Genomic DNA, 19,363 nt, shown 5'->3' with positions numbered 1-19,363 from the left:
ATGCCCTGGAAAGCTGGTTTTAACAAGAAATTCTCCACATCCCCTGTAAGCAGCTAGTGGAGAAGGGAAAAAAAAAGAGGACATGTAAGGTGGGGGCAAGAACACCTTTGGAAGGGGGGCGATGGGTGCGCTTCTTCCCCGGGGACGTGGAAGTGACCGGGTGCGGGCACTGCAGCTGCGGGCTGGCCGGGCTGTGCTTCTCCCCGCGTGCCAGAAGAGGGATCCCCAGCCCCAGCCCCAGCCCCGCCGCCTCCCTCGCCCGAGCTCCCCGCGGGCAGCGGCCGGCCCCAGGCCGGGCTGCGGGGCCGGGCCCCGGCCGCTGCTCCCCTCGTTCTCCGGCCGCCCCCGGGGCCGGCAGCCAGGTAACGGCGGGGGCGGGCGGGCACGGCCCCGGGCCCGGCCATGTTGTAGGCGCCGCGCCCCTCCTCGGCCGCCGGGCCCGGCCTCGGGGCGGGGAGGGAAGCGGCCGGGCCGCGGCCCGCTGGGGGGAGGAAGAGATGGAGCCGGGCCCAGAGCCCTCGCGGTGCCCGGGACCCTCGCCCTGCCCCGGGACAAGCCCCGCGGGCTGCGTGGGAGGGTTGGAGGGGGTTTGGGTGCGCTCGGCGGGCAGGCGGAGCTCGCCGGGCACAGAGAGCCGGAGAGCAGGCAGAGGAGGAAACAAATCTTTATTGCATTAATACAAAAGACAGCCATTGGGGAGGAACAGGGAGTCAGGCTGTGTACCGGCAACAGCAGCTCTCAGGGTGCTGCCACCAGGTAGTGCCTCGAGCCCTTTCCCCTAAAATCAGGCTCCAGCTGGGGGATGCCGAGTGTCACCTCGGTGCCTCCCAGCAAGCCGGCCCCAGCCATGTGGCTCTGGTTGTCCAGCACGAGCTGCCCGCACCCCGCAGAACTCACCGGAGCCATCGGTGGGGCAGCTCATGGCAGCGTCTCAGGTCTGGAGCCCTGGCAGCAGGGGCAGCAGCAGCACAGGGCTTGGTGCGCAAACGCAGAGACAGGCTCGAGATCGCTCAGCTGGGCCTCGTGGGTGGCAGACCCGTGGGGCAGAGCAGGGTGCCTCCTGAAGGTGCCGGGCCAGGTCAGAGGAATGATGACAGAGGTCTCCAGGGATGGTGTGTCCGGCTTGGAGCACCCCAGTAACCTCAGCTCCTCGGTGCTTGTGTCAAGGGACAGGCTGGCATCCAGGGGGGCTTTTATTTCTGAGATCTCCCATCGGGGTCCTGGAGGCTTCCCAGGGGTTGGCAAGTCACTCAGGTGCTCAGTGCTCTTCGAAAGCAGGCTCTCCAGCAGCTTGGGGTGCTTTTCTTTCTTGCATGGTGTGGAAGTGTTGCGTGATGCCACATCCATCAGGCAGCCGGCTTGGCTGGGCAGCCCAGAGAGGTCAGAGGCAGCGTGGCCATAGGGAGTCTTGCAGAAGCAGACGAGGCTGATGTCGGAGCTGCCCTGGGTCAGGCTCTGCAGCTCGGCCTTCACGCAGCTGCCCAGCACCTCTGGCTGCTTCAGGACGCACAGAGAGCTGCCTTTTGTCACGCTCTCTAAGTCCACCAGAAGCTCCCAGGTGCTTGGTCTCGAGACACTACCGGAGTCCGTGTAGTAACTGCAGACGGGAGAAGAGTGGGTAAGCCCAGGGGCTGCCGCCACAAACCCATTTTCCAGGATTTCCTTTACGGTCAGGATGCTGGTGCTGCGCCTCTTGGTGGACAGCATGGTGCGGCGTCCTGCTGCTGCCGGGTGTCCCTGTTAGGATGAAGCATTCACGTTTGCTAGAGAGTTGCAGGAGAGCCGTGGGGCTGCGTCTCTGCTGCCACTGCCAAACCCATCCCCTGGTCCCAGCGAGGAGCTGTGGTGGGTTGGGGCAGGCAGGCACCCGGCCTGTCCTTACCTCGTAGTGTGACACCACCGCACCACGGCCTATTTATAGGGTCCGTAACCACATCGGCCATGGGGGAGCAGCTCACCCCGGCCCTACGTCCTCCTCACCAGGCTGGGGTTGGGGGGCGCACCCCCAGGGCTGCCTTTTGGCAGCTTCACCCTGCATGGTGCCGCTCTTTGCTTCATTTTCATGGGTGTAGGGGCCTCGGTAAGCCTCCCCCTGCGCTGGAGGTGCAGGGCTGGGGGCGAAGGGCACTTCATGGGGTCAGGGCAGCGCTGAGCCCCCGGCAGGGCGCAGCTCACTGCGTGACCGTGCCACCCCTGGGGGGTCGGGGGCGGTCAGAAGTCACCCTCTGCACCAACCGCTTTAAGAACTGAGGCAGAAAGCGCCTAAGTTTCCCTTAAAGAGGCCAGCCTAGAGAGGAAACTTGCTCTGAGCGGCTCAAGCCCTCCGCCCTTAAACATTTCGAGCAACCCGCCGCAGGGAGAACGCCCGGGAAATACAAAGCGCCACTTGCCTTGAGCACAGCCTCCCTCGATCCGCGCCTCCCGCCCTTGCTTCTAACGATTTTATACCCCTGCTAATTAATTAATTAACGGGCCGGGCTCCCCCCGGTTGGTGCCGTTTGGTTTCTGCCCGCCCGGGGGCGCGGACACGCGTGGGGGGAGCGGTGCGGGCGGGCGCCCTCCCGCGCGCGCCTCTTTGTGAGGCGGCGGCGCGCAGGCGCGGCCCGGCCCCGCGCGGGGGGGGGCCGCGGTTGGCGCGAGATAGGAAAAAAAAAAGGGGGGGAAAAGGGGAAAAAAAAGTAAAAGCGAGAGCCGCCGGGCCCGGCCCGACCCCGCCATGGCGCGTCGCAGCCGCGGGTGAGTGGTGCCCCCCGCCACGTCCCGGTCCTTCCCCCCCCCCCCCCCCCGCCGTGTCCCCGTGGGGGCCGCCTTCCCGCCGGGCTCGGGGAGCGGCCTGCTGCTGGCACGGGCGGGCGGATGGACGGGCGGCCGGACCCGCCGGCGGCCGGAGGGACGGGACCCCCTCCTGCCCGCCCGGGGTCTCTCGGCGGCGTGCCGTGGGTCTATGGGGGGGAATGGGGGGCGGGGGGGAGATGGGTGAGGGGGAATTGGGGGGGATGAGGGGGGATGAGGGGGAAATAAGGGGTAAGTGTGGGGTAAATGGGGGGAATGTGAGGTAAATGGGTGAATATAGGGTAAATGGGGGGTAAACGGGGGTTCTGGGCCTGGGTTTTGCCCTCCCGTTGGCAGCACGGTGACAGCAGCTGCCTGCTGCTACCTCCCCCCCCCTCCGAGGGGGGAGCAGGGCCAGCCCCTGGGCACGGCCCTCACACAGGGACAGGGGCTGGGAGAAGCCCCCCAACTCCTCAGAGGGTGGCAAAGTGCGTGCTGGGGTCTGCAGGGTCCCCTCTGCCACCTGGGGAAGGCCTGAAGTGACAGGGCTCGGCTCAGGGGGAAGAGGGGGTCTGGAGGGGGGTCTGGGGCTCTGCACGCCGCGGCCGTTCTCTCAGCAGCGCCCTGTTTGTTTTGGCAGCGAGGACCAAGATGAGCTGCACTGCCAGGACACCGACTCGGACGTGCCGGAGCAGCGGGACGGCAGGTGCAAAGTCAAGTGGACGCAAGAGGAGGTGAGTGAGAGCCTGGCGCTTGCCAAGGGCAGGTGTTTGGGGCAGGCTCCTGCAGCTGTCCTCCATCCCAGTCCTTGCCCGCTGGCTGCAGCCCCAGCTCACGTTGTCTCGCTGCTGGAGAAGGCTGTGTGCCTGAGGTCTTAGTGAGAAGAAGCTCAGGTAAGTTTGAAGTACGGCCTGGAGAGCAAGGGCTCTCACTGCTTCCACACCTCAGCCCTGAGCGAGGCATCTGCTGCCTGTAGCTCTCTAGTGGGGCCCTGGAGGATGGCCGAGGTCTTCAGTGAGCTGACTCACACAGTGGACATGCCCTCCCTTTTCTGCAGCTAAAGCAGGGAGTGTTGAGACTGTTAGGGTCGTGGCTTAGTTCTTCTGGCTGAAAGCCTGAAACTGTTTGGGGTGTTTTCTGCACTCCTCCCAGTTCCTCCATAATCCTTGTGTTTTGTGTGAAAACTACAAAATGTTCTAACTCCCTCGGAGGCTGAACATGTGTGAGAGTGGTCTTTGTGCAGAGATCAAAGCCTTAGGCTCCTGTTGGACAGGGAATTATTTCTTACCTTTGCCCAGCCAGAACACACAGGGAAGGAGGCCTGTAGCAGGCTTTGTGTGAGTGGTAAGAGTAGGCAAACCTGGGCTGTGACAGGGTGTACGAGAGAGATGCAGAGACTCTCAGCGCAGGAAAGCAGTAGGCTGTCTGGCCAGTGGTGATGCACTTCCAACGGTTGGTTTTCTTGGCCAGGCAAAAGCAGTGTCTGAGTTGGGAGATGGGCTGCCTGGTCAGGGACATACCGGGGCTGGATAAGTCCTGGCCATGTAGTTTGAACCAAACTGCCCTGGGATGGAGATGAGGTGGGCCTGGGTGTGACCACAACGACTGAGCTCATGTTTTGTGCTCAGCTCTTGTTGTGCACACCCTAGTTCACAGCCCTGACCCAAACAGCTGGGCTCCATGCACCAAGGTGCTGTGAAAGGACAGTGAGAGCCACGTTCCTTCCCGTAATGCAGACATACACACCTTGACAGTTAAAAATACCTAGATTGTTCTCGTGATGCCGTCAGCCCAGGAGTGCCTGTGGCATGTTTTGCCTCAGTGTATGTGAAAGTGGATGTCTTTGTTCTTTGCAGGATGAGCAGCTGAAGATGTTAGTAAGACATTATGGGCAGAATGACTGGAAGTTCCTGGCCAGTCACTTTCCTGTAAGTGACCCCTTGCCTGGTTGGGAATTGTAGTGTTTGCATGTTGTTTCTTATGCTCAGGGTGCTGGTTCTCTGTGTGCAATGCCTTTTGCAGTGGGACTCTGTTCTGTGGCTGCTACTGTCAAAGAAATCGGTGCTCCTTCAGGGCAGGGAGACGCTTCTTGCTTAGAGGACTTTCAAGGGCAAGTGTGTTGGAGCTGGGACAAGAAACTGAGGTTCCTGTCCCTGTCTTCCATGCCCAGTGCCCTAGTCATAGTATGCGTTCTCTGTGCATCTGCAGGTTTTCCAGGGGCAGGCTGTGTGTGTGGGGAATGCTGTTACAGGGCCTTTTGGAGCCTCCAGCCTGATGTGTGGCTACTCTGATTCCTTTCCCCAGAACCGCAGCGACCAGCAGTGCCAGTACCGGTGGCTGAGGGTGTTGAATCCAGACTTGGTTAAGGGCCCTTGGACCAAAGAGGAGGACCAAAAGGTAAGTCCAGGAAGGACAGGGGCTGAGCTGTGACCCTCTGTGGAGAGGGCGAAGGTGTCAGACCTGCAAGTCTTCCTTGAAAACAGTGGGTGGTTCTTCCCAGTGGTGGTGCCCACAAGAGCAGTACTCAGAGCTGTTCTGAGCAGCCTAACGTGGCTGTGGTGATGAGCAGAAGCAGCTCTAGGCCTCTTCAGCTAAATCATAGAATGGCTTGGGTTGGAAGGGACCTTAAAGATCATCTAACTCCAACCCCCTGCCATGGGCAGGGACGCCACCCACTACATCAGGTTGGCCAAGGCCCCATCCAGCCTGGCCTTGAACACCTCAGGGATGGGGCACCCACAGCTTCTCTGGGCAGCCTGTGCCAGGGCCTCACCACCTTCTGAGCAAAGAATCTCCTAAACATTCTCTCCGTTTCACACTGTGCTGCTGTAGTAGGCTGGCAAGGCAGCAGAAAAGGGAATTAATTCATCCATCTGCAGATAGATTTCTGCCTGACCTGGCCACGTTGGACCTGAGGGAAAATAAAACTGGCTTTTTGTGTGCCACAGCAGACAGCCTGAGGTGGATCTCTGATACTGGCCAGGTGAATTGAGACTTCTGAGAGTGTTCCTCTCTGCTGATTCGGGAGTGAACCGAGAGTGGCTAGCCTAGACACACATCATCTTTATGTGCCTAAGAAAATTGGAAAATGATTCCTAGTCATGTGCTTTCTGATGCAAGATTTCCTAGTTTACCAGTTTTTCTGTAACGCTTCTGCTCTCCCGTTTCTTTCCATTTTGCTCCTGCTCCAGGCTGCTGTGGTCCCTTCTACAGCCCAGGCTTCCTATCCACGTGTTACATCAAACGCTTCTTGAGGAAGCTTATCACGATGCCCTCCCACCTTCTGACAGCAGAGCAGCTGCTGCCTGCTCTCCCCTTGCCCTGTCATGTCCCAACTGCCACGCCACTTATTCTTGATGCCCCCTACCATCGTGGCAAGGCTGGGCTCCAGCTTTCTCCTGGTCAACCTGAAAGCCTAGAGCTTTTCTCTGCAGCCTCTCCAGCTCCTTGGATCGTGCCGCATCTCGGTACCTTTGGCCTGTTTGTCTGCCCCTGACAGTCAGTCTGCAGCAGGGTTGTTAGTTATGAACCCTGGGGGTACGATCCATGAGCCATCTGCTACCAGCACCTTTCAGCTAAGCTCAGCTGGGCAGGGTGAAAATGCCCCTTTAGAGCCACCTGGCCTCCTCTGTAAGGTTTTGGCAGGCTCAGCGTTGCAGGCAGCAGGTTGTGCTGTAGCGATTTGCCCCGACTGTTGCGTTGGATGTATTTCAGGGCAACCAGAACAGATTCCCCTCCCAGAAACATTTGCAGTGAAGCTCAGGCAGAAGTGGCAAAGCCCTAGGTGAAGGGGAGGTAGCAAAGTGGATGGTTTTTAAGTGAATATTGCCCATTTCTGCTTTGGAACTCACACTATGCATCCTGATGTTAGCAGAGCATGTAGCTGTGGGCCCTGGCATGTTCTGAGGGCGGCACCCTCTGTTACTGGGGGGCTGTGCCACGCTGTCCCTGCAGGCAGAGCAGTGCAGAGCTGATGGGGACTGCCTCCACGCAGCCAAGGTGTCGGGAGGAGGGAGGGCAGAGGAGCCTTGGAGCATGTGTGTGGGACTTGACGCTTGCTCTGCACCCACTGCATCTGCCCATCTCCATCCCAGTTCTCTGTGAGCTGTCACCTGCCTTCATAGGTAGCGTGTGGCAACGGGGCTGCATGAAAACAGCTTCCTTCAGAAACACGGCTAGATTTTGCTCACAGAAGTGTTCACCTGACTGTCAGTGTCCCTCCAGCTTTTTTCCTAAGGGGTCGTCCTCTGTCTGCCCTTACCTGGTCCTCATACAGGTGGAAAGCAAAGCCTGAGGATGACTGTATTGACCCTCCCCTCCTTTGTTCCATTCCCTTATTTCCCTCCCGCTCTTTTCAAAGGTAATTGAACTGGTTAAAAAATATGGCACCAAACAGTGGACTCTGATAGCCAAGCACCTGAAAGGGCGGTTAGGGAAGCAGTGCCGGGAACGCTGGCACAACCACCTGAACCCTGAGGTGAAGAAGTCCTCATGGACAGAGGAGGAGGATCGCATCATCTTTGAGGCCCACAAGGTCCTGGGGAATCGCTGGGCTGAGATTGCCAAGCTGCTGCCTGGGAGGTAGGACGTCTTTGCTCGCTGGTACCTTCACAGCTGGGTGGCCGGTGGAGATCCGTGTGCTGGGCTCACCAGCTGGGGCTGGGGAGCTCGTAGGAGCTCTTAGCTGTGCTTTAAAGCTGTGCTGAACGGTGGTTTGTTTTCTTCTGCTTGCTTTGCAGGACCGACAATGCTGTGAAGAATCACTGGAACTCTACCATCAAGCGGAAGGTGGACACGGGAGGCTTCCTCAACGAAACGAAGGAGTCCAAGCCTCTGTACTTGCTTGTAGAGGTGGACGACAAGGAGAGCCAAAGCGGATCGAGAGCTGGGAGCCAGGTACTACACCAGCACGTGGGCACTCGGGTCTGTCCTCAGCTCTGCTGATGTGCATCAGAGCTGTTCAGCCACCCTTCTGCTGCCTCTAAAGCTGCCTTCCCCACAGCCTGGTGTCTGTGTAGAGTCTGTGCCTTCCCCCAGCCTTCTCCAAGACACTGACTCTTGACAGATCTCCCCCTCTGGGAGCTAGAGGTATAATGTGTGCCCGAATGTGTTATCCAAGTTGAGGACAGCAGTCTGCTAGTGCTGTCGTTATCTTGCCACCCCCAGCGTCAAGGCTGTTGGAGAGTCTGAAGATTTTTTTTTGGCTCCGTTGTGCTGTTGCTAGTGGGAGAGGCTGCTCCAGACAGTGCGGCGAGGGGGGCGTGGAGAAGAGGTGTTGTGTTCCCTTCCTCTAAAGCAGAAAGCAGGGATTACACATAATTATTTGTGTGAAGAAAGCATGCAGTTTTTAAAGGTGGGCTCTCAGGAAGCAGGAAATGCAGAATTACTGCTACCTGCTCAGCCTTCATTTGACTTCCCCCTGAGATACTTTTGAGAGAAATATTCAGTTAAACAGTTCCGTGCTCATTAAGTTGGATAGAGTCCTGTGTCAGGTGGTGTATGGGACAGAGCAGTGAGGGAGAACAGATGTGAGACAAGCCAAATGGCTGGTATGAAGGCAGGAGGTGAACGGGTCCCAGGATCTGTGCTCTCGTCCCCAGGACTTGACCTTGTTTGTTCGCTTTCTGCTAACGGCTGGGCTTTGTTTCTTGTTTGTGAGAAGAGCGTCCTGCCGAACTGGCCTGTCGATGTCTCTGAAATAAAAGAAGAGGACGTCAGTGACGAGGAGGTGACGGGCTTGCAAGAGCTGCCCTCAGAGCTGCCGGCTGCTGACCTGGCAGAGCACAACGGCGAGGGGACCCCAGATGACATGGTGCCTGAGGAGGACCCGGCATGTGTCCCGTCACCGTACAAGTGGGTTGTCGAAGCTACCAACTACCTGTGCCCGACATCTGTGCCAGCTTTCAGTGAAGCTCTGGACATGATTGAATCTGTAAGTAACACACCCTTGCTCCTCTGGCTAATGGAGGGTGGCCGTGATAGGGCCTGATTTCCACAACGTTCCTGTTGATGAACTTACTGTGTCCCCTTGCTCATCGCCATGGGCGTCCTGAGCAGGGCTGGGTGGATTCCTTTAGGCTCGCCTTCAGCTTGATGGCAGCACAATGCTCTGGTGATGTATAAAGGGGCGATGTCTCTGCCGCCGGGTTTATGAGATGATTATCAATGAAAGATTCACTTTGCAGGTGTAAAGGAGATCAAAGACTGTGCCCAGGGCTTAATGGCCCATTTGTGGGTCCTCAGAGGCCTGCCTGTACGGCAGTCTGGGTATTGGGGGGGCTGAGCTGTGAAGGGGTCTGGCTATTTTTAATCTGGTTCCAGCAATGTGCTTTACAGCAGGGCCCTGTCTCCACGGTACTGCTGCGACCAAGCCTGTAGTTTGGTGACAGTTGTGTCATTCAGCCCCTGTCCCTAGCCACTTCTGGTTTGTCCCCTGTGTGCAGATGCAGCTGGAAGTGCAGCTGTGCTGTGAACTGAGCTGAGAAACCAACCTAGCGTAAATAGAAAAAACTGCCCTGTGCAAACAACAACTTTCAGCTGGATCAGTTCCCTGCCCTGGTTCTCAGCTGTGCTGACGGCAGAGGGGAGGAGGGCTTGAGCTCTTCTCTAGCCAGGCTCCTTGCAAAAGCTGCTGGAGTCTCACACACCTGCTTATTTCACCTCCTGGTTGATCTCTGCATCTGCAGCACTCAGCTGCTCAGTCCTTCCTCCCCGGGTGGTTGCTGAGGACTTCCTTTGTGTGCAGGACCCAGACGGGTGGTGTGACCTGACCCAGTTTGACCTGCCCGAGGAGCCCTCCGCTGGCAGCAGCAGCAGCAGCAACAGCCCAGTGAGGCAGACGCCCAGCAAGCCGACGCCGTCCCTGCCCAACGTGACCGAGTACCGCCTGGACGGCCACACCATCTCTGACCTGAGCAAGAGCAGCAAGGGGGAGCTCATCCCCATCTCCCCGCATGCAGAGGTGAGCTTTGGCACGCCGCCCTCTGTGCTGAAGAGGCAGAAGAAGAGGAAGATCTCCCTCTCCCCCGTCACGGAGAACGCCCCCAGCACCAGCCTCTCCTTCCTCGACTCCTGCAACAGCATGACGCCCAAGAGCACCCCTGTCAAGACGCTGCCCTTCTCTCCATCTCAGGTATGGAGCAGCGGCACAGGCCAGCCCGTGCTCCTCTGCGTGGGCTTGTTTGTGACCCAGTAAGCATGTCAGTACTTCATCTGCTTGCCTCAGTGCTATGTGTTCCCATCAGCTCTGCCAGCTTTGTGTTTCTCCTCCCTGGGCCAAGGCAGTGCCAGTGCACGGGGCGTGTGCCTTTCTGGTAAAGCAAGGTGCAGAGCTGGCTTCTTGCACTGCTTGTCTTCAGCGCTGCCCTTTCCCTGCGTTGGCCTCAGCAGGAGCACTTGCAGCACAGGGCAAGCCCTGCTGGCCTGAGCGATGGACAGGGCCACTAGGAGGAGGGAGCAGCACTGTGCAGATCCACACCTGCCTGCTGCAGGGGAGAGCGTGGTGCTTCTGTCTCTGGGCTGCTCTGTGCACGGCATTACTGCCCTGGCAGGGGGGTGGCAGTGTGGCAACAGTGCAGGTGGCTGTCCTGGGGTAGTTCCAGTTAAATCATCCACCTGGGCTGGGCAGCACATGCTGGTGCACGTATTTGAGTTGCTGTGCTTGGGAAAATGCTGCTGGGCCTCATCTTTGTTGCAAAACAAACATTTTCCATTGTACCATCATTCTTACAATGTCTGCACATGTGCGTGCATCCCAAAAAACGCCTTGCTGGAGCACTGCGGTGTACAGACACCCTGACTTCGATGTTGCTGTGATGGAGTTCTGCCTGTAAAACAGGATAAGTCACCCAGCACAGCTCCCACAGCTGCTGTCATTCAGAACCCATCTCCCTGTGCCACTCGCTGCCTAAGCCTTCCACGCCTTTGTATTTCTGCAGTTTCTGCAGCCCTCGGTGGCACATGGGAGAGCACCACAGGCCACTGACACCCAAGTTCAGGTGGACCTTGAATGCAGGGCCAGTAAGAACAGGGAAATCAGAGTAGGGCCTGAAATGTGCAGTTCTGCAGAGTGAGAAGCTGAGAGCCTGGGATCCATCTGAGAAGACAAACTGCATCTCCTGTCTCTCAGACTGAGCTCCAGCCATCAGTGAACGTAACACAAACAGCTCTTCTTGCAATAGGTTTTTGGGTACAAACCTCACTCGTTGTGGGAGGAAAGCTGTCATGAAATAAAATCCCAGCAGAGATGAGGCAGTCAGTGGTTTTCTTGCAGTTTAGGTTGAGGACAGCTCAGTACAAAACCTGTCAACTTTTATGCGGCCGACAGACTGTTGTGTTACTTGGACTGACCTTGTGTTTGCTGACCTGAGCTCAGACCAGAATTTTGGTGTGCAGGCAGCACCCTTCCTTCTCCACTTTTCTTGGCATTGTCTTGTCTCTTGGCATTCCAGAAGCAGAGCCTTCCCTCCACCTTGTAGCTGCACAGAGTTCTATCTGCTTTTCCCTCTTGGGAACTGAGTAAACTTTATAGGTGTGAGGGACCTTCTGGCCACTTCATGCATGTGCCCACGTACAGGACGGTTCCACAGTAAGTCCCAGCTCATACAAGGGTCATCCTGGAACAGATCTGCTGGTGCCACTCGGTATGGGAGGGTTGTCCCTATATCAGGCGTCCCACTTTAAGTAAAGATAATGACTAGTCATTTCGTGTTAGGAAGTTTGAGACTGACTGCGTGACTTATTCTTTCCCGTGCTGTGCAGTTCCTAAATTTTTGGACCAAACAGGATACACTAGAACTGGAGAACCCATCTCTGACCTCCACGCCTGTGTGCAGTCAGAAGGTGATTGTCACCACCCCGCTGCACAGGGACAAGACCCCTCTGCTCCAGAAAAACTCAGCGTAAGTCCTTTCTTTCACCTTAGCCATTCCCTGATACCTGAGCATTGTCCTTTCTCACACGAGTTTGATCCAAATCAAGCATACCTACCCAGTACTTGTAGTGGCACCACCGGGAGAGTGGCAGGGCGGTCTGGGGATTTCCTTAAATCAGTGTTGTACCAGCCAGGTGAGGGAGGGTGGCCTGCACAGCAAGTGTTCTTTGTCTCTACACATCACTACACTGCTGTGTGGAGATGCTGGCTGTGGTTCCAAACCTGGCATGACCCAGAGCAGCTCCCACCTCCCGGTGGTACGACCTGGCTGCTGGAAGTGTGTGCGCCCCAGGGGCTTCCACTGGTCCAGCTGTGATGGTCACAAAGCCCTGGCTGCCCCTGAGGAGCTCCACCAGCAGAAGCACTGCTGAATAGCACTGGACTGCAGGGCTCTGCGATGCCTGTGTCACAGGTGTTGTACTGCTTTCTGGCAAGGGTGCTGGAGCAGCATAGCTGGTATTTCTGAAGGACATTTTCCCTACGAAAGGCTCCTTGGTGCCTGTTTGCCCTGCTTGTGCCCCAGGAATGCTCCAGCCAGGCAGACGGTTTCTGCTGTCACTGTGTGAGACTGCAGGTGGCTTCTGTAATAAGAGGGTTTGGAAGGATGGGCTTTACTTAGTGGTTTATACCATGTTAATCCTTTTTTTCCCCTACTTTCCACTGCCAGGTTTGTCACACCAGATCAGAAGTATGTGGTGGACAACACTCCGCACACCCCCACGCCTTTCAAAAACGCCCTGGAGAAATACGGACCAATAAGGCCTCTGGTACGTAACAGCCAGGGCTGCAGCTCGCTGCTGGCGGTGCTTTGCTCCCAGGACACGCGGTGAACACAAAAGGGATGTGGGGTAGGTTGCAGCCGAGCTGTGAGCCAGCTGTCATCCGTGCAGGAACGGTGCGGTCTGTTAGTGCCAGGCTGAGGTGAGAGGGATGAAGGAGACCTTGTCAGAGTGAAAATGGCGTGGTAGGTAGCGGCGGGACTTCTAGCTCCTCTGCAAAGCTGCCAAAAGAGCAAAAACTGCCCTCGAGTTAGGCTGCAGTGGTTGGCTGCTGATGACCTTGAGGAAGAGCAAGGAAATGGTGTCTCTGGGTCTCTGACATGGACTTAAAACAGGTGCCGGAGGCTGGCAGAGCTGCAGTACACCACGCCTTCGGTGCACGCTGGTCTCTTGGTGGCATATTTGGGATTTAGCTGGTCAGACATTCTCCCATGTATGGAGATCCTGTAAATCTGTTAGGCTAACAGAAATCTCGTCATGTCTTTTCCTGCTGGGAAGTAAATACTTTGTAATGTTTGTCTTCCCACTGGGAGCTCCTGTGGGCTGCTCTGACCCTATTATCTGTCGAGGGAATACTAGGAGGTCAGTGTACAGATTTTTGACTGTCCTACGCTCTGTCTACCTGCCTCCTCACGCCAGCCCCAGACTCCTCACCTGGAAGAAGACTTGAAAGAAGTTCTCCGAAGTGAGGCTGGCATTGAACTTATCATAGAGGACGACGTGAAGCCCGAGAAACAAAAGAGAAAACAAGGGGTGAGCTGGTTTAACATCCAGTATCTGCTTTTGGGCTGTCCTGTGCTGTTGAGGGGTGTCTTTGCTGGTTGAGTTCATCCTACTATTGATGCCAAAAAGCTTTTCAGCATGTAGCTGCTACCTTTTAGTCAGTGAGACTGCTCATCTGCCTGAGGTTAAGACCTGCTTAAAATACTGCCAGCTGTGGCCTGGTCTCTGCAGAACTCACGTCTGTGCTAGGAGATGTTGTCTCCTAACGTACAGGAGAGACTCGTGAAGCGTTTGTGGCAAATTGGGCTCCCCAGAGCCTGAGGACTGGTGCACAGAGTCTCTTGGCTCAGTTGCCAAAGGTGTTGTGGCCTTCCCTTCCTGCAGGAAGGGGCTTTCTCTTCTAAATCAGTGGCTCTTGGTGCCAGCGAGGAGAGCACTAGAAGCTGCTGTGCCCTGTGGTGGGGAAGGATGCAATACATCTTCCTGAGGTGCTGGTACAACGCAGACGCGGGGTGACGTGGGCTTGCTGTGCACCAGCCCTTAGGAGGGGAGGTCACCGAGTTGATTGATGCTGACACTTGTGTTTCTGTGTCCCACAGCTGCGCAGGAGTCCCATCAAGAAGGTCCGGAAGTCGCTGGCCCTGGATATTGTGGATGAAGATATGACACAGAACGTGCCTGCCCTCCCCAAGAATATCTGTTTCAAAAGAACCCAGGTGAGGAGTGCTGTGAGCAGAGCAGGGAGAGGTCTGGCTGAAATGGGGCTGAGAGGTGAACTTGGCTGCTGAGCTGTTCTAGCAGGGGATCTCTGGATAGGGATCTGGGCTGGCCGCATCTGTAATCCTTGTTCAGGATCCTCCATGAGCTTTCTGGAGAGCTGTGGGTGGAGAGTGCCTGCCTGAGGGGTTAGGATGGGTTTTTAGAAGGAACTGTTTAGAAAGCAGCAAGATGGTCTTGGTACCAACACTGCACTATTTCTCCTCCTTGCTTGGCTGCCTGCAGAACCTGCTGCTCTGCTTCTTGCTGTTTTCAAGCTCTGCGTGTAGGTGAGGAAGCAAGAGGCTTTTATAAATTTGTGTTCTCCAATACCAAAGCACAAGCATTTCACCGACATGCCACGTGCCCAGAACTCTATATTGTGGCCCTCTCCATTTTCATCCCACCACATACGTTTGTTTGTCCTCAAGGGTCTGGTTTAGTGAGCTGATCCTGCAGACCCGTATCAGAAGGGGAAGATAATCACTCGCTCTTGGCCACTTTGGCTCCCTAAATTGAGTAGCCAAGGGAGTGGATGAACCCTTGATGCAGCACTGTTGCGAGGAAGCAGATTGCTCCTCTTCCGCCAGCAGCTTTTCTGTAGCATCAAGCTGTTACTGAGAGCATTCCCAGGCATCTGTGCTGCCCCGTGTCTCAGTGCTGCTGAAGCAGAGGGCTTGTTCTGCTCTTCCAGCACTTCCCTGGGCTTGGCTGTAGGCTTCTTCCCACCACCACTGATGCTTTTGCTTGCTGACTTTAGTGACCGTGGGACCTGTAGCCCTTGAAAGCAACAGAAAGACATTTTTTTTTCTCCTGACAGTAGCAACTTAACATAGGGGCTACAGGATCCAGAGCCCAGGCATGGTGTGGGACTGTAGGTGAAATGAATCACAGCCTGAAGGAGAAAGACACTAGGTGAATAAAAATCCTGGTGAAAAGCTGTCTGCAGAAGTAGGTGCAAATTCCCTTCTCGTTTGACCACTGCCCCAGCTGCTTTTCTGCCTGTGAGATGGGAGAAGCCTTACATGCTCTCATCCTCAGAGCCCTCAGGCTGCCCTTGCCGAGGCTGGCTGTAGGGGTGAGAGGCACCTTCCTGCCCGGAGAAGATGAAGGCTGTATTTGAGCACTGCCACTTGTTTTTTGCATCATAGCTATTTGTGTTTTTTTTTTTTTTTTTTCTTGCTCTGCAAGCCTGGCATGGTTAGTAAGCTCTCCAGAGAAACCCTGTGCAAAGCAGTGGTGGCTCGGCCACCTGCCTTTGAACATGTGGATGAAGCACGGCGTTTGTTAGCTGGCCTTTTGGCCAGGCACTGTTAGGGCAAACCGACTTCTTTCCTCATACAGTTTTTTCTCCCTTTGCAGCCTGTGAATTTCCTGTCGAGGTCCCTGAACCTTTCCTCCTCGGGCAGGAAGAATGACTGCGGCTTGCTCAACAGAGCCTTCGTGCAAGTGCAGTCAGAGAAAATGTCCTACAGGAAAATGCCAAGCCATTTCAGACCACCGGCACCGGTAAGCCCTGCAGCCACTCCTGCCCGTCAGCAGGTGAGCTGGTGCTGCAGCCCTTGTCCCTCCTCGGGACCAAGCTCAGGAGGAACACCGTGCGCTCTTGCGTGGGCATCTGTACACTGTCAGGTCTCTTTGCACCCAGCTTTGGGGATGCTGAACCGGTAGCGTCACACTACAGCTCCCTCCCCTCTCTGTGCAAGCCTGCCCTTCTGCTGGGGCTCAAAGCCCCATGGCTCAGCAGAACTGTGGCCTACGCAGCATGTCTGGCCCTGGATTTCCTCCTGGGAGCCTGCATCCTGTCCCAGTCCGTCAAGGAATTTAGATGAGTAACCCAGCAGTGAAGTAAACCTTCTTCTTCCCAGTGAGCGCTCCTCAGGTGGACAGCAGCAGCTTAATCTCTTGTTTCTCTGACCACAGCAGCTCTGTGAGGCGCTATGTAAGCGCTAAACACAAAGGTACTTTCTGCCCCTGTGATTTTAGGGTATTCCTAAGTTGTGGCGAAGGCTGTGTGACACAGACAGCGTGGGCTGTGTTTATCCTGCTATTTACCTGAGCAGAGGCATTGCAGAGCTCCAGAGGAGGGTGTTTTCTTGCCCCTCAAGCATACCTTGTAGCCTGTGCTGAGGGGCTGGTGCCCTTATGGGTATGTGACTCTGGGGGGCATAAATGGTTTCTTGTGTTCTCTGTAAATCCCCAGGGTATCAGCTGATGTACTTGCAGACAGAGTGCAGAGGTGCATCCCCACGTTGTTTGGGCAGAGCATGATTTTTGCAGGTGTTTGCCTGGGCCAAGTCATGAGAGCTCTCAGGTAGCTTGGATGAGGGTGGAAGTAGGTGTTTTCCCTGGTGAGGGGTGAAACTGCAGCTGGGGGCTGGTGTGGGGAGGGTTTCAGATCCCGGGAAGGGCTCAGGTGCAGCGTTGTCTTTTCAGAGCGGCCTTGGCTCTGTCTTCAGCTAAATGCAGCATCCATCCCTGGATTAGAGCTGTCTGTTGTGAAAGCTTTCTTCTGACAAATAAGTACTCCTCAGCCAGAGTAATTCCTTCCCCTTCTCAAAGTAAACCCTACTTAAACACTTCCATTTCTCCTGCTGTCCTAGGCAGGGTCGTACTGCCCTGAGTGCTAATAGATCCATATAAATAAAGCTCTGCAAGTGACTTGGGGGTGACAGTAAGGCAGAGTGTGCGGTGACAGAGTACAGGTGTGCCCTGAAATCCCATTGCACATAGACAGCAGAGCTGCCTGTGGTGTTCCTGGGCTCTTGGGATTTATTGCACCACCCTGGTGCTACCAGCAGTGGCAGTTACTTATTATTCCCACTTAGCTGTGGGCTGAACCTAAATCAGCCCCAAAGCCGTGCTGTGGCTGCGTGGGGCGTTACTGTTAGCAAACACTGCACATCAGGCTCTGGTTCTTTGCAGTGCACATGAGGGGATATTTCCAGTTCAGGGCGCTGTATATCTTCTGGCTGCGTTTATCAGAGCATTTGCAGAGGCTAGGAAAGCCAAAGCACCTCATGGGAGCCCTTCTTACACACAGTGACTGAAGCCCACCTGATTTTCAGCTCTTCCTGTGTGGCTGGGAGGCCAGGCAGCGCTGAAGCTCCTGGCACCACTTAATTACTGCTGAGGATGGATGGTCTTTCTGACCGACCTAACCCTTCAAGGTCTGGGGCTGAGCAGCTCCTGTAGGAACTGAGCTAATTGGGAATAAACCCCAAAGCTGGTCTTGAATTCCTTTCACCCCTCTGGACTCCACACTGAAGCTTAGTGGGGTTGTGCTTCGGGGTTTTGGTCTCAACTCGAGCAAGGGAAAGCCCTCAAGGGGCCCATGGGTGGTTCTGCCACGGAGCGCTTACCTGGGAAACGGCTGGATGTGGTCCCTGTGCTAGAGGTGTTTATTTTCTGTTGGGTAGCAGGTAGGTAGTTTTATTTATTTTCACACGCTGTTTTAAAACAGGTGTTTGTCCCACTAGGACACAAAGAGCAGGGTGCCCAGCCCCCTCCTCTCCCTTGACTGTGTTCCACACCTGCTTTCTCTTCCCTCCGTAGATGACCAGAGCTTGGAAAGCGGTGGCCTGCGGTGGAACTCGAGACCAACTCTTCATGCAGGAGAAAGCACGCCAATTTCTGGGCATGTTGAAACAAAGTCACACATCAAGGACCTTAATCTTATCATGAAGGATTGTTCTGCTCTTTTTATTTTATTTTTTATTTTTATGAGTGGAGGGGAGGGAACCACAGAGGGGTGAGGAAAATGAAATCCTCTGCAAGGCCGTAGCCTTTAGGGGTGAATTTTTTCCCCTCTGTTCCCAGGTAGATCTGCGTTGTATTAAATTGGGCTAACTGCTGGCTAAAGTGTGGGATGCGAGTTCTGGAATCATTACAGAAAGGCAAACGGGAGGGCTGGAGAGCTGACAGCAAGAGCGCTCTGCAGGACCTGGGCGCTGCAGAAGCAGGAAGCTGCGCTCCACCTTGGAGCCACACGTGCACGGGGTGCTGGACACGGACCTTGTCGGCTGCCTGGATTTCGTGCTGCCTGCTCTGGTGCCTTGGGAATGGCTTTTGTTAAGGTTCCTGCACGCCTCACATCCCACTTCTGTCTTCCTCCAGGGGATGGAGAGGTTCTCCTGTGTGCCGGGACAGGGGAGGTGTTGTGCTCTCCTGGGGGACGTGCTTTGGGGTGACCCGCAGTTGGAGCTGTGTGCTCGCTCCCCGCGGGGCTGCTTTGTGCTGCCGTGCTGCAGGACGGGAGCAGCGGGTGCCTCTTCCCAGGGATGTGCTGCCTCTTGAAATAAACGATGGTGCTAACGACACCCTGCCTGACCCTGTTGTTCAGACTCGCTCCAACTCTGTCTGGGGCCTCACGACGCGCAGAGGGAGGCAGTGCTGTGCCGGGGTGGTGCTGGGTAGCACGCTGTGGACTGCAGCGTTTTGGGGGCTCCTGAGAAGGGAAGGGAGCAGAGAGGGGCAGCTCAGGGCGACTGCAGCCCTCGGGCAGCTGCTGGGTGCTGCTGGCCCAGAGGAGCCCTGCAAACCTCGGCTCCTGGGCGGTGGTACCTGGGTCTGTGCCCCCTGAGGGGGGGGGGGGCTGGTCCAGCTGACCAAAATGCTCAAAAATTAGTAAATGGTGGGGCTTAATGCTGGAGGCTGGGCCTGTACGAGACCCGAGGGGCAGTGCTGCTGCTTACATCTCTGCAGGAGGATCTGGAGAGGCTGGACCGATGGGCTGAGGTCAACTGCATGAAGTTCAACAAGGCCAAGTGCCGGGTCCTGCACCTGGGGCACAATAACCCCAAGCAGAGCTACAGGCTGGGAGATGTGTGGTTAGAAAGCTGCCAGGCAGAGAAGGACCTGGGAGTGATGGTTGATAGTCGGCTGAATATGAGCCAGCAGTGTGCTCAGGTGGCCAAGAAGGCCAGCAGCATCCTGGCCTGTATAAGAAACAGTGTGGCCAGCAGGGCCAGGGAGGTGATCGTCCCCCTGTACTCGGCTCTGGTGAGGCCGCACCTCGAGTACTGTGTTCAGTTTTGGGCCCCTCGCTACAAGAAGGACATGGAGGTGCTCGAGCGAGTCCAGAGAAGGGCTATGAAGCTGGTGAAGGGCCTGGAGAACAAGTCCTACGAGGAGCGGCTGAGGGAGCTGGGACTGTTCAGCCTGGAGAAAAGGAGGCTCAGGGGTGACCTTATCGCTCTCTACAGGTACCTCAAGGGAGGCTGTAGCGAGGTGGGGGTTGGTCTGTTCTCCCACGTGCCTGGTGACAGGACGAGGGGGAATGGGCTTAAGTTGCACCAGGGGAGTTTTAGGTTGGATGTTAGGAAGAGCTTCTTTACTGAAAGGGTTGTTAGACACTGGAACGGGCTGCCCAGGGAAGTGGTGGAGTCCCCATCCCTGGAGG

General features: G+C 56.1%; 2 protein-coding genes across 3 annotated transcripts; one reads left to right on the top strand and one right to left on the bottom strand.

Moving 5' to 3' along the window:
* Window positions 1-733: 733 nt before the first annotated feature.
* On the bottom strand, window positions 734-2,591 carry LOC118158163. The gene is made up of 2 exons (XM_035312774.1): window positions 2,391-2,591; window positions 734-1,737 (listed from the first exon to the last, which is right to left on the bottom strand). Exon 2 carries the CDS (start codon window positions 1,705-1,707, stop codon window positions 919-921), a length of 789 nt encoding a protein of 262 aa, XP_035168665.1. The 5' UTR covers window positions 1,708-1,737; window positions 2,391-2,591; the 3' UTR covers window positions 734-918.
* Window positions 2,592-2,677: 86 nt separating this feature from the next.
* On the top strand, window positions 2,678-18,284 carry LOC118158162 (myb-related protein B). 2 transcript variants are annotated; one of them, XM_035312773.1, is made up of 14 exons: window positions 2,678-2,736; window positions 3,413-3,506; window positions 4,629-4,700; window positions 5,077-5,169; window positions 7,133-7,353; window positions 7,512-7,668; window positions 8,435-8,704; window positions 9,518-9,904; window positions 11,533-11,672; window positions 12,372-12,471; window positions 13,123-13,236; window positions 13,806-13,922; window positions 15,325-15,471; window positions 17,518-18,284. In XM_035312773.1, the coding sequence occupies exons 1-14, from the start codon at window positions 2,717-2,719 to the stop codon at window positions 17,644-17,646; spliced, it is 2,061 nt and encodes a 686-aa protein (XP_035168664.1). In that variant the 5' UTR covers window positions 2,678-2,716; the 3' UTR covers window positions 17,647-18,284. The 2 variants fall into 2 exon arrangements, with proteins under 2 accessions (XP_035168664.1, XP_035168662.1); XM_035312771.1 differs by lacking the exon at window positions 2,678-2,736 and adding an exon at window positions 2,806-2,936.
* The last annotated feature ends 1,079 nt before the right edge of the window (window positions 18,285-19,363 follow it).

Source organism: Oxyura jamaicensis (genome assembly GCF_011077185.1).
Source record: "Oxyura jamaicensis isolate SHBP4307 breed ruddy duck chromosome 20 unlocalized genomic scaffold, BPBGC_Ojam_1.0 oxy20_random_OJ106590, whole genome shotgun sequence".
Taxonomy (NCBI): domain Eukaryota; kingdom Metazoa; phylum Chordata; class Aves; order Anseriformes; family Anatidae; genus Oxyura; species Oxyura jamaicensis.
This window is presented reverse-complemented; position numbering and strand designations above follow the sequence as displayed.

Bases quoted from the DNA above. Each gene is read 5' to 3' on its own strand.
- LOC118158162 (XM_035312771.1), top strand. From the start codon at position 2,857: ATGGACGGGCGGCCGGACCCGCCGGCGGCCGGAGGGACGGGACCCCCT. The intron at 3,507-4,628 runs GTGAGTGAGAGC...TGTTCTTTGCAG, and splicing joins TCAAGTGGACGCAAGAGGAG to GATGAGCAGCTGAAGATGTT. The intron at 11,673-12,371 runs GTAAGTCCTTTC...TTCCACTGCCAG, and splicing joins CTGCTCCAGAAAAACTCAGC to GTTTGTCACACCAGATCAGA.
- LOC118158163 (XM_035312774.1), bottom strand. From the start codon at position 1,707: ATGCTGTCCACCAAGAGGCGCAGCACCAGCATCCTGACCGTAAAGGAA.